Source organism: Cryptomeria japonica, chromosome 4, assembly GCF_030272615.1.
Source record: "Cryptomeria japonica chromosome 4, Sugi_1.0, whole genome shotgun sequence".
NCBI lineage: Eukaryota > Viridiplantae > Streptophyta > Pinopsida > Cupressales > Cupressaceae > Cryptomeria > Cryptomeria japonica.
Window position 1 is genome coordinate 366,745,554 of NC_081408.1, and position 14,280 is coordinate 366,759,833.

Consider the following 14,280-nt stretch of genomic DNA (forward strand, 5'->3'; position numbering starts at 1 on the left):
CATCATGGTGGTGGTGTTGCCACCAAGGTTCGAGCTCACTGGCCTCGTGCCCCTGCTGGATCACTGTGCTCGCAGATTTGGACAGTTAGTGTTAATGACAGGGAGGAGGTTCCATATTTGTGGCCTCCACAGGCTTAGACCAGACTAAAAATTCACAATAATAAATAATCTAAACAATTAATTTTAAAAAAAAAATTAAAAATCCTACAAAACAGCTTGATATTTTTGTTCGAACAATTTGATATTGAATACACATGCCATATAAATTTTGTACCAAAAACAATAAGCACTATATGTGGAGGCTAGAGAAGTAGAACTTTCCCACTCAATTTCATCCTTCCATCCCCAGTTGTCAATGTTTCTTTCTGACGTCATTTAGCACTGGGAAAAAAAAACTTTCTGGACTGTCTTGTACTTTTCCCTTATTTTGTATGCAAATGCGTTTATATATGGTTTCAAAGAGAAACAAGAAGCCTCTTCATTTCCATTCTATAAAAGAACAGTACAATAACAGGATTCTTGTTAGGAAGTAAAATGTATCTTACAACAATAGTAGCTTCCATTAGTTGAATTTACATTCCTTGCCCGTGGAAACATAAATTGTAACTTCTGTGATACGCATCAAAGCATAATCAGCAGAGTGGGGCAAGCATAGAACCTTATAAACCTATCTCCTTGGGTAAGCTCATCTCTAAGAAGTATAGACTGCCATGCAAAGTACAAACAAATAATGTTATAAGACTATCACTTTTTAGAGAAAGAACTCACATTATGTCTCTTTTTACTGCATACCAAAAGAATTCAATATTTAACAAACCAAATTGGTAGTATAATGAACCAGAAGCAAATACAATGACCAATAAATACCTGGTGCACATCACAGCCATGCCTATGAAAACAGCTTTAACAGCTTGTTTCTGACCTGCATAATCAAATGCTAATGGTAGCATCTCATGCAGTGTGAGGAAAGCCATTACACCTCCAACTGAAAGAGCATCATGAAAGTGTCATGAAAATCATTGTATATTTATAATTTCAAACAAGATTCCAAGCATGTGCCACTATAAGATTTTCTTCATACCAGATCCAAGTAGACCTTCCAAAATTTCAGGGGACAGACTGCTTGGAAATAGATAAGCTGCAACAGATCCATGAACTCGATAAGAATATTGATAGCACTTTGTTGTAGTTTGGACATGCACTAGCTGAAATCTCTCTCTCTCTCTCTCTCTCTCTCTCTCTCTCTCTCTCTCTCTCTCTCTCTCTCTCTCTCTCTCTCTATATATATATATATTACCCCAAGTTTCCGGGACAGGGACGGCAGGGGACGGCGGGACGAGTTTCCGGGACGGCAAATTTTTTTGCCAGTTTTGGGGACGGCAAAGGGGACGGCTATATAAAATATAGGGAAAATTTAAAATATATAGTGAAATTTTAAATGTTCATATGAAAAATAGATAAAGCATGTATATATACATTATATTCACATGAAAACATGGATAAAGCAAGTATATGTACATTATAGAACCTTAACATACCACATTTGTGTTCAGAATTTATTGTCAATACTCAATATGCATTCATGATTGAAAATACATTGTCAATATGCCAACACTTGTTTGCATGTAGTTCATTGTTTATTTCTGGTTGAAGGATATTTTTATAGTCTTCCATTTCTATTATGACCTACAACCGCTTCTTTATGCACTACAAAGTTTTGGATGTTTGTGAAATTCTATACCAAGCTGTTATTCATATTTCTGAGTGCTTTTGGCTATGATTCAGACCTGTTTACCTTTCAAAATTGTGAAAAGTCCAATATTGCAGACCTACAACCACTTTTTTACGCACTACCGTGTTCTAAGTGTTTGTGAAATTTATTACCAAGCTGCTGCTCATTATTTCTAAGTGCTTTTGGAAGTGATTCAGACATGTTTACCCATCATATTAATGAAAATCCAATTTTATAAACCTGTAATAAAATAAACAAGTGTTTTTTTGAGCATTTGAGTCTTTTTTTATTTTTTAAATGTGCTGGGAAAAGGGGGACGGCTGCAGGACGGTTAGGGGATGGGGGGACATCCCCAAACCATATTGGGGACGGGAGGACATCCCCTTTGAGAGTCACTGCCGTCCCCAAGTTTCCGGGACGTTTTCCACAAATTTTGCAATTTTGGGGACGGCGGGGGGACGTCCCCTAGCCGTCCCCAAGTCCCCGAAATGTCCCCGGTATGGGGACGGGGGATTTTAACCCGGGGACACGTCCCCGGGTTACGTAGATATATATATATATAGATACATACATACATACACACGCGCGCGCACGCACACACACACATTTCATGGTCCAGAGAGTTCTTCCACAATCTCTGGCTCTTGTTTAACCAAAATAATCATGCCGAACATTTAAAGGGTCAAAATTATGTAGAAATAATACATTCATGGAGCCTTCTGCCCAAATGCAAGCTAGCAGGAAATAAATTATGACTAACATATATTCTAGAAATCTGTGATTTATTTTTATAAGTTCAAATATGCAAACCTATCTTAAAATCCAAGGGCCCCTTTTAAATTATATTTTAAATAAAGCATTAAAAACACTTTTTAAATATATTTAAGTGACCTTTCAAAAATGAAGTAATTGAACCCACTTATAATATTACTATTTTAATTTTGAAAAAGGGACATGACACAAACACTATAATTCAGATCACAGTTTAGAAAATCAAAACTTACAAGAGTCTAGATACTTGAGGGGAATTCACAATTCTAATGTTTGTTTAAAGTTCAAAGGCTAGATACCCTTTATATTCTGCAAATTACACACAAACTAAAATAAAAGTGGTAGTATCTAAATACAAGATTCTTTCTCAAACCATTGCCTATTCCAGTTAACAGAGAACTTTTGATACATAAGCATTTAAATATATCCTCTTTTAGCCACTGCCATTTTCTTTGTTTACATGTGTATATAATTTCAGTCGCATCAATACAAATAACAGAAATAAATGCATCAATTATAACCAAACAGATGCCATACTTCGAAAATTGCAACATAAGAAAATAATATAACAAAGGAGTCTACTCATCCTGTAAAAGGAGTGTTTCAGCTATTGCAAGCAAATAAAGTATTCCATAGAAAAACATCTGATCTTGAGCCAACAATAAATTTGATAGTGGTTGCGTACCTACAATGATAACGCCCAAGGGCTCTGCCAATCCAGACAAAGAAGCTAATTTAAAAGCCTGCCACTTGCTGTCACAACCCAGATACATATATAATTAAATATATGTATAAGTGTATAACTATGTGTCTCTGTTCTAATTATTCAGATCTCTCTGCATAAATAATGACAATGTTTTATTATCATGTGAATTTTCTAGATACATAATATGCAAGTGCGAGTTTGTTAACTAGCCAGATCTTGCAAATTTGACTAAAATCAATTTCATGTTTCTACTTGACAATTTATAATTTTTACAGTAAGTCAAAACATGCCAATTCTTTTCTCACATGTTAGAATATAAAGCCAGTAGGATGAACATGGAAGAGAAAAGTATCTGCATAATAAAATTATAAATGCAACATAGATCTCTGCATTGTAAAATTCAGGCAAAGTAAAATATTTGAGTTTCAAGCCAGAATGGTAAAAAAAGAATCTGCATCAACTCATGCATTACCTTTGAGTAGCAAAGTAGATAGGTAAGGCTACCGCTACTCCCTGCAGAACAAAGCAATCATTTGAAAAAAAAAAAATAAGTAACCCATTAAACACAGTTATGTACACGCAAATTTCATCACAAATCAGCAAGTGCAAGTGGTTTTGGAATGTTCCCTCTATTTTAATGAATGGCACATATCTAAGGAAGAGAAAACCCTTGTAAGGTGTAGACTCAAGCAGGTTACACTATACCCTTGTAGTTTATCAGGGTGTTAAAAGAATAATTTTCATGCATCTCTTAAAGAATTTATATTCATTTGGTACATGTTGGTGGATCCAAGTTGTTCCTTATGATTCTAAAGGATGCATGCTGAAAGCTCAATACCAGGGATACAAGTTGGGTTAAATCATTTGTGTCTTATAATCAAATCATAAGCACTTTGGACCAATAATCTCCTCTACTCTTTAAACTCTGCAAGTCTTGGGAGGGTTTTCCCTTCAAATCTTTCAAAATAAAAATAATAAAAACGCACAACAAAGACAGATTATGCCTTAATGGCATCATCCTATTATTTGTTACTATTATATTTCAAGGCTAATCTCTGTGTTTTTTCTGCTAAAAGATCTCTAAACAAATTATAACTACAACTTGCAAATGCTTTTGAATAAAGAATTTTCTGAAAAATTCTTGTTTTGATTCTTTATTTCATTTGAAACAATTTGCATTTTTTGACAATATAATTTATAAATATAGATGATATTTTTTGCTTTAAAGTTTGATCAATCATTAATTAGGACTGGTGCATTCTTCCTCAGGCGACAAAATCGAAATTATAAAACTAAAGCAAACAAGATGTAAATCCTTATGCCCGGATGGATTAAATGTAATTCACTGTTTTCTTTAGGAGCCTATAATATCAAAATAAGATAACTTCTAAAAATTTCCTAAAGACCTTTAATGATCTATTACTGATCACAGCATCCTATATGTCGTGTTGAAAAGTTTTAACATCTACTGAGATAGATAGCTAAGTAATCAGGATAACAAATTGACAAATGTGAACTCAGAGATTTGTCAAATCTTCTGAAAATACCATGCCAAAAATAAAGAAGTATATGCAAACAAGTTAACATAAATTAACTTCACAGGGGTCTTACAATCTTTAATTTAAAAATAGACACTTCATAAAAAGACAAGCTATGATTGCTCCCTAGACTTAGTACTGGACTTAACACAACCACAATACCTAAGATTGCAGAAGTTAAAACTAAACAAGGAAGATAACACTTACTTATAGCAAGAGAATGAAACACTCGGATGATTAATGCTTGGCATGCTCACATTACATCTTTAGAATGCAGTTATCTTCTTGTTACAATATTAATTACAACAGTCCCAAAATATTAACAGAAAAGATTAAACATCACCTAAGGAGCAATATTAAAGTGGCCGGAGACTTCTTTAACACTCTTCTCAATACTTTTTAAGTTTTAACCTTCTGCAAAATATTATATAAAGTTGCACCACCTTTATGTAGTTGTACAAAGTTGGCGAAACAAAGTGTGGTTGATTTCACTTAAGCAATCATTATCTCCTATGTTCTTAGATTTAGCTTAGTCTTCCTAAACCCTTTCCCCTTTAATTTCGGTTCATTCTAGTTCAATTCATTCGAAGCATAAGCATTATAGAATTGCTATATCCGATGATGAAGTTCCAGCCGCAGCAAAGAAGTGAAAGAATGATCCAAACGTAAGTCCCCTTGGATTACCAGCAAACATCAAAGTCAAAAGAGTCTATATCCACAGTAAAGTTGCTAGTACGCAGTTGGAACATTGGAGTCAATGTATGATCTTCCTGCAATCTTAGCATACATCTGATTTTGATCAAGAGAAAATAAAGTGACAGTTGGAAAACTTTATTCTATGTTGCGTGTGGTCACAAAACGCACGTAAACAAGGCCCACAATCAATATTTTCTGCAAGTGCTTACCAAAGCACCTTTTGATCATTTATATTCTTGCCACCATCAATGGTCCACAACTACCATGCTTAGGACCCATAGTCATGGTATATCATTCAACTTAAAAAGAAAAACCAACAAAGTAGATAAAACAATATCACCATACTTATGCCACTAAATTCCACCAAAATTTTATTCACTCTCATGGAAATAGACCCCAGGTATCCCACACACTCAACACTTGACCAATTGGGTTGGAACTTGACATGCCAAGTGTCCATCAAAAATCACCTATTAATCAACATTGTTGGCTTAATTGCTCCATGTCATGAAACATTAACTAAAAGTCAATGGCCCAAATGCAATCTCAAATGAAATCAAAAATCCTAGTCCACTTGGAATCCTTTGAAATGGTCAGCTTGTTGGGAAATAGATCAAGTATTTTACTACAATCACCTAACTCTTATCACTTTAATTGAATAAGTTATAACAACAACCCACAATCTTGATTGATCATTCCTAAGATCGACAATAGTGATAAACGGTAAGACATTGAAAATGTGAGCCTATTGTGCTATTGTTCTCCCACTTTGAACAAGATTTGAACATGTAACCAACTATCAACAGTCCACAAGCCTACAAGATATTAACAGAACTCAAGAGTTTTAATGTCATGGGCTTATGACATGTAACATCATCAATCTCAAACAAACAATAACAAGCGACGCGAACATCCATTGACAACTTCCCGAATGCCCTTTTGGAACACAAGCAAGCCATTGATTAAACATGATTGATAGTTGTCACTATGTAAGAATGCTAAACTGGATACATAAAGGTTGGTGACATGGATTCCTCGGTGAAGCTATCAATGAGTGTGACTAGCAATAGTTGGCTCGCCAAAGTGCATATATCAATCACAAATCACTTCTCATAAAGGAATACCACTTAAGTGATAGAGAGCCATTGATAACAAGATGAATTACAAATTTACAATAAAAAGGGGTACAATTCCAAGATAATTCTCTACCTCCCCTAAAATTGCCCATACTAGATACTTGAGTGTGAACTAAAGGAATATTAAGAGCAAAATGTGAGGTGTATATTCTAGATTAATCCTTTGACTTCCCAAAACAAACAGTATCTCTACTCTACGAATCCCAAATGATCATAAAATCTAATGTGAACTCAAAATTTGTAATGTCCCCTAGAGTCAGCAAATCAGGATCAATCTATTAACGAAATCCTCATAGCTTGATAAGGACGAGCAGAGGACATTGGATTGGTGATTTTCTCCTATTTCAGAGGGCACTTTAAAGTAAACATGGGTGGAATCAGTCGACAATATTGTTATCTCCAAGTTGCCAATCTAAAACTGTATTAAACCCTAGAATATCTCCTTCAAAGGCATACATGAGTCTAGAGAGACACTGAGGTGCTTCCTTGCTAGATGTCCTGGGAGAGAGAAAATGGAGTTCACTCATTTTATGGTTATTAACTTATTTGTGATATTTCTATGATAATAAAGTGACTTAAAAAAAGCCATAGTTATTAAGTCATGAAATCGACTTTATAATAAAGTCATTGGAGATATTAAAGGGGTCTTAAAAGGCAAAAATGACTTATTTTAAAAAGGTTTCATTAAGACCAAATGAAGTGATATATTGAGTTACTCAAACTAAAGCCATAAGTGAGCGCCCATGTTGAAGCCCTAATTAGGGCGTAACATTGAGGAAGGATAAAAGAGTCTTGGAGGTGAAGAAAGCATTATGTTATGTGGTTTTTTATCTTGTTCTTGTCTCCTTAGAGGAGCTTGTCTAAACCTTAGGGTTTGAGCTGCTTATTGTAGATGAAAACCTCTATAAGTAAACACACTTGTAGCTGTGGGAGACCAGCCAAGAGTGTGCAAGGAGATTCTACTTCAGGGATCTTAGTTGGGCTACAAAGAAACCAGTTTTAGAAGAGGTATTTGCTGATAGAAATCTGAAAGAGGAGTTTGCTTGTGTAGCCACCCCCTATTTGGCTTGTTGGAAGTGAACAAGAGTCTTCTGATGCATTTTCAGATTGGGGTTTGTATGAAACTCCATTTCCAGCAGTTTGAAGGTAAATGTATCAGTTGCTGGAAGGGGTTCGGAGCAGCTTTAACATAATTTCTGAGTGACCTGCCTTTACGCTAGGCCAACCCCTCTTGGGTTGCTTAGAGTGGAGAGATATCACTATTCTCCTTCCTTGTGTAGTTTTGGTAAGCTAGAAAGCAGCCTTTTATTGATAGATTACAGCAGTTAGCAGAGGAGTTTGGAGTTAGTATTTTGATAGTTTTGTTGCTACTGCTGAGAGAGGTGTCTACCTGTGTGGCTGACCCTCCTTGAGGATGTTTGGAGCCAAGAAAGAACACTAATCTGCATCATAAATGTTGGGTCTGCAAATACATGTCATCACCAGCAGATTGGGACAGTTTTCATATCAGTTTTGAAAATGTTGGAACATTTTAATTCATTTTCTGAGTAACCAGCTTGGCTGCCACAACAAATCAGACTTGCAAATATTTTACAACTCCTTCATTACTACAAAGATAACCTTATCGGGTATGCTTATAAGGGTTAGTAGCATTATTTATCGTACCTTTTTGTCCTAAACTGAAGTAAATCTGAAAATTTACTCTTTCAAGGTTACAAATCCATGTTTTATTATCAGTTTGAGTTATATGAAATATATGCTTGGTTTCACATTGCTTCATCAAACATTACAAAACCCAAACCCAAACAGAATACACACTTCTGCACTTCCGTCTAGCTCTGAAAGAACACCTTAAAAGAAAAACACAGTATTTTTTATCTAAACAAACAAACAGGTTGTTCAATGGCAGTTCCTAGTGTTCTACCTGGGGTGGGACATTACAAAATTCTTACTTGTCCCACTATGTGTGATCTAATAGATAGAAAGGAGATTAGTTGACAATGATGGCACATAAAGGAAATCATTGAAGGATACCTCACCCATGTCAACAGATCCTCTCCCAAAAACACACGTGTTGTTACCCATCAAAAAATTTGGTGTAGAACAAGTCTCATATGAAAAAAATATGCTCTGTGAATTAGCCATACAATGTGAAGCTCCAGAAACAAGGAGCCATCTTGGCTCAAAATCTGCAACAGTAAGAACTCACCCCTTTTGTTTTTCTAAAAAAGTTGGACCCTTTGACGCAGTTGAAAGCACTTTGATTCTATTCTTCTATAGAGGATTCTTCAACTCATCAATTTGTTTTAAATAACTTTAGTGTTCATGTACTAGTTTCTTGCAATATACTTGTTCGGGCTTTTCCTTTTAGTTGATTCCCTTTTTCAAGGAGAGGATTGAGAGCCTGATTGTACACTATCTTTCCTTTCCTTTACCTTCTTTTGTTTCTTTTTAGGATTTGTTGATTCTTTGAGCATAGTTTGAAAGCTCTACGAGTACTCTCTAGAACTCTCCAAACTCTCGAGTTCTGGGCACGGATTCTAAGGTCTGCTTGGGTGCGGCTAAGGAGGTAAAAAAACATTAAAAAGTGACTTTTTCTTCACTGTTTTTTTCTCCAATCCTGTCCAAAACAGGTCTAAACAGCGAAATAGGAAAGGAAGGAGAGGAGAAGAGGAGCATTTGAGATCCAAAAAGACTATGTTGAAGAAACAATTCATCATCATTTTGATACTATAGCACCTTTTAGTTTGAGGCCTAACAAATTGAATTACATTAGGAGGGGAAAGAGGAAGATGTAGATTGTATTTGGTTTTTTTTCTCATTTTGACACATCATTATATGTAAACATTTATAAACTTATGATGCTGTTGTACATTTGAAACAAATATTGAGTGTTTGAAGATCATATGACATATATAATGTTTGAATAATGACAACTTGATAGTCAAATTAGGTTTTTATGTTCTTTTTTTTTTTTGTAAAATTAAGGTTTTTTTCTTTTGACGAGTCCTAGCTGATTTTTTTGCTGAGTCCATGTCTGACTTTTCAAACTTCGATTATTTCTATACTTTAGGCTCACTAGCAACCAATGCTTGTGTCGTAGAGGACTTGACAAGGGTCATCTAGATTTACTTTGCCTCCTCTTGAATTAGAAGATTGGAAAATGTATAATGTAGTGTCAACATAAGCAACTCTCATTGAAATCCAATGAGTGTGTTAGCTTCGTTTTGCTGGCCCCGTTTTCCTTAGTTTTTCTTAGCTTAACTTGGCAAAGAAATCAAAACGTTTTGAAGCCTTTGTTGAAGTCCACCAAGGTTCTCAAAACCCTCTTAAACCCCAACAAAGTCATCTCTTTCTTTAAAGATTAAGTGTCTCCTTTTCTCTGTGTTAGCTTTCGTCATTGGTTCCCAAACTCATGTCAGGATCCAATGAGGTTTTCACAACCCTCGTCAGTCTACAACAAGTTCTTGAAACCTTTCTACACCCCAATAAAATTCTTTGTGTGTTTCTTCATTTTGTGCTAGTCTTTGGGCTCAATTTTAAAACCTGACAAGGTTTTCACAACCATGTCAAAACTTGACAAAGATCTCACAACTATGAAGAAGCCTCAACCATTTGCAAAGAGAAGTTTCAAAGACTCATAAGATTGATCTTTGGCTATGTAAGGAGGTTTCAAAACCACTTTTAGAGCCTGACAAAATTTTCAAAACCCATGAAATCTTTGATCAGCTACATTAAAGCCGTTATTTTCAAATTTGGCAACAAAAAGAGTCATTCAAAGAAAAGCCTGCATACACCTACAATTAGTGCTCATCATTAATACTCATTTGCAACACAAAATCATTGAATGCAAGTGCATATAAGGAATTAAATTACCAAAAGAGGCTCATTTCATGCACTAGACCATGGTCAGGCTTGCATCTAGTAGAGGTTTGTAGTATCCCCAACAATTTTTTCAATTTGTTTCCAGTTACAATCACAATAAGAACCCGTTAAGGTTAGGAAATCAAGATACAATAATGCTGAAGTTGTAACCCTTCCACTTTCTGATCACCAAGTGCCCAAATTGGGAACATGAGAGCATACGGTGTTGAGGGGATCGTTAGCTTCAAATAACTAGAAATAACACAATGCTCGGGTGGCAAGCCAACCCCTTCCACTTTTCAGCGGGATATGGAGAATATTGAAGATCACTTGGTGGTGAACCAGCCAAGGATAATACAAGAAACTGAAGAACAATCACTCTACCACTTATGCAGCGGGAGGACTAGAAATGAAATAGCAATCAACTCCACCGCTTATTCAGCGGGAGGACAGAATTACAATAGATAAGAAGGTGGCAAGCCAGCCTCTTCCACTTATGCAATGGGCCAAAGAACAACAATCCAAGTGTATAGCTGTTAGTACTACTAATCAGCTTTACAATGCAAACATGGATTACAAAATTACTAGAATCATTGTCCAAACTAGGCGGCAAGGCCAGCCTCTTCCACTTATGGAGTGGGACTAAGAGAGTTCAAATAAATTGCTGTTAGTACTACTAACAAGCATTACAATATGATTCATCATGGATAATCAAATGTCAAAACCCAAACTAACAGCTACAACTTATTACCAAGACTCTTCACACCACACCCATAGACTCACACACCTGAAAACCAGCTTCAACCCCAAAAAACTAAATCTGATATGAATGAACAGCAAGCTGGAAATACAGACCAGCAACATTAAAATCCTCACAAACACTTCTAAATCACTCCCCACACAATCAAATTATCTTTAAACACACTCCATAGAACCCACACACTCTAAAGCCAACTCCACACAAGGAAACACTTCAAAACTAACAATTTTTCAGATTTTGATATGCAACCCATGCGCTGGAAACACACAGACCAGCAGCTTAGAAACTCACAAAAATGCTCGTAACTCTATTCACATTCAACGAAATTACCCCCAAACGGATGCAAATGAGAGTTACAAGACAGGCAATGAGATTAGAACCAACAAACTGCACCCAAAACCCCCAAATGAATTTATGCACGCATTCCCAGGCAGCCCAGCATAGTACTGCTAGGAAAGAAGTACGATTTGCATTTAAAAATTAAATACTCAACATTAAGCTCTACAAACTTATAAACTTGATCGCTTGTGGCGTAGGAAGAGAACGAGCCACTACCCAGAATGATCTGACACACGAACTGAGAGTTATGAACTAAAACGTGCTACAAGCACACCAAAAACCAGCAACACTGAAATCCACACCACACTGAAAATCGGCAAATGCACACTAAAATCGAACCACACATTCAGAAGATCCAATCACAGCTAGGAGTGATATCTCACACTCGAAGTCTATCAAGAGCCCTAGGAGGTATTCACCCTCGAAGATTGTTTAGAGTCAATCCGACAACATAACAATGTAAATTGTCTGAGATGCCAAATGAGAAGCCCAACACTCTCATTTATAGATTTTGAGGGCTCCAATTCAAATTCACATTCCCTCCAAATGAACGCCAAATCCAAATGCACATTCACTTCACATTATTTTGAAATTACATTTCATTTCTCCTTTCTCCAAATCGACCTTCTCATAGGAGCAAATATTCTTTATAAAAATGACAATAAAATCATAATGTAGCATCCAAGGTAGATAAGTGAAATATATTATAAAATTAACTTATTTCTCCATAAGGCATCCCTCTTGCCGTATTAATATTTCACTTTATAAAGTATTTTTCCTCAACAATAAATCACCCAATATATAATTAAGGAAATGACTTATATATCAATATAACTCAAGCAACCCCTTTTAAATAAATTGTCCAACCTTTGCCTTAAGTTATAATTTAATTTAAAACACCATTTTCCATCAAATACTGAACCTGCCAAAACAAGCTCCAAGGATATGGGGAAACAAGCTGAGAGAATTGCCCTGCCAGAAATAGTCACCGAACTGAGCTGAGGAACCCTTGCCAAGAATAGCACCAAAAAATGAGGGAAGACCAACTACTCAAATTGACTTGTCGGAAATAGCCATCTGAACAAGCCTGTTGACATCCTGCTAAAAATAGTACTTACTAAAAATAGCATACTGCTAAAAATAGTAAGTGTTTCCAAAGTGATTTTAACCACATTCTGAGCGGTTGTCGCACTTACTAAAAATAGTAAGTCTGGAAAAAGTCACCCGATGCAGATGCATGTCGAACCATCCTGAAGCTCTCTGAAAACCCAGAAGGAATCCAAAATCCAAACTGTCAAACTCCCACATATAGCCCCTGAAAACACCAAAGAATCCTCCTAGAAAATAGGAAACCCTAATTTTTGCCCCCGACTAGCCTATGGGCCTCCGAACTAGGCTAACAGCTAACAGAACTAATCACTGCGGAGAAGGGGACATTACAATGTTCATCATGAGATGATTCAAATTTATGATCATTACACTCAGCTCCTATTGGAAAGAAGTTCCCAGAGCTTTAGAAGAGTGAATGATGCATTCACTATGAGAATAGTGAGATAAATCCAAGGAGAGTATGGATTTGAAAACCTCTCCAAAGGCCATCCAGCTAGTCAACACATATGGCAGCCACTTCATACAATTCCCAAGGATCACTTACATCAGGATTGGACGATTTGATGGATTTCCTTATAAATTGCCCAAATATGCTGAAGATATATTTGTCCTCATTGAAGTGTGCACACAAGTAGCTGAGGTGAATAAAGAAGTCAAGAAAGAAAAAAGGCATGGATTCAATTTCCTATTGGCCTTGGCTATTATTCATATAAGTCTATATCTGATACTTTCAATATTGACTAAGATTTGGTAAAGATTCCTACACAATTTTATGAAAGATTCCCCTTTGACAATAAGGATTTTGTCAAGAGAGCTGTTAGGATTTGCTTGTTTAAACTTCAGACCCTAGAAGGAACTCGGACCTAGGAGACATTTCAGGTATTATGACAGATTCACACTTGGGAACCACTTTGGGACTAATGAAAAACTTGGAGTTTGGAAGCATTTTGGGAATCATTACAAAACTTGGACTTCGGAGAGCTACTACAAACTTGGTTCTTGGAACTGCATTTTGGAAGATGAAGTTAAAAAACTTGGAACCTCTTCCCCAACTCGGACTTTGGAGAGCCTCTTGGAAAACTTCATTAAAACTCGGAGTTGGGAGACATTTTAGGAAGCTTGGAGGTAGGAGACTCTTTGAATATAATCCCAAGTTTGAACTTAGAAAATGTAGTGCACTTTTTGATGAATTTTGGAGGCTGGAAACATTTTGGGAATAACCAAAAACCATTCCCAAGTCCGAACATAGAAAATGTAGGGCCCAAGTCTGAACATAGAAAATGTAGTGCACTTTTTGATAAAAATCTGAGGCTGGAAACATTTTGGGAATAATCCAAAAACCATTCCCAAGTCCGAACTTAAAAAATGCAGTGCACATTTTAATGAAACTCAGAGGTTGGAAACATTTTGGGAATAATCCAAAACCATTCCCAAGTCCGAGTTTTGGAATTTTGCAATGTGTTTGCCATAAATTTTGTTCCTTTTTCAGCTTATCAATCTGTTCTTTTGCATGCTTTAAGTGAGGTTTTCCGATTTTCTGATTTGATGCGAATTAGCTGAGTTCCAAGTTTGTCCTGATTTCTCATTCTATATTTTCCACCTTGTCTCTATCTTCCAAGATCATGTTT

At 36.1% G+C, this 14,280-nt stretch overlaps 1 protein-coding gene across 6 annotated transcripts in view; it reads right to left on the reverse strand.

Annotated features, from left to right (window-relative positions):
- Window positions 1-237: 237 nt before the first annotated feature.
- Window positions 238-14,280, reverse strand: part of LOC131047072 (zinc transporter ZTP29) — a 100,923-nt gene continuing 86,880 nt past the window's right edge. For 5 of the 6 annotated variants that reach the window (XM_057980914.2, XM_057980928.2, XM_057980901.2 and 2 more), the window contains exons 10-14: window positions 3,682-3,722; window positions 3,189-3,256; window positions 1,082-1,138; window positions 868-985; window positions 238-705 (exon numbers count right to left, since the gene is read on the reverse strand). In XM_057980914.2, the coding sequence (XP_057836897.1) occupies window positions 660-705; window positions 868-985; window positions 1,082-1,138; window positions 3,189-3,256; window positions 3,682-3,722 (330 nt within the window). In that variant the 3' untranslated portion in view covers window positions 238-659. The remainder of the gene's footprint in view (window positions 706-867; window positions 986-1,081; window positions 1,139-3,188; window positions 3,257-3,681; window positions 3,723-14,280) is intronic. The other variant, XM_057980936.2, reaches the window with a different exon arrangement.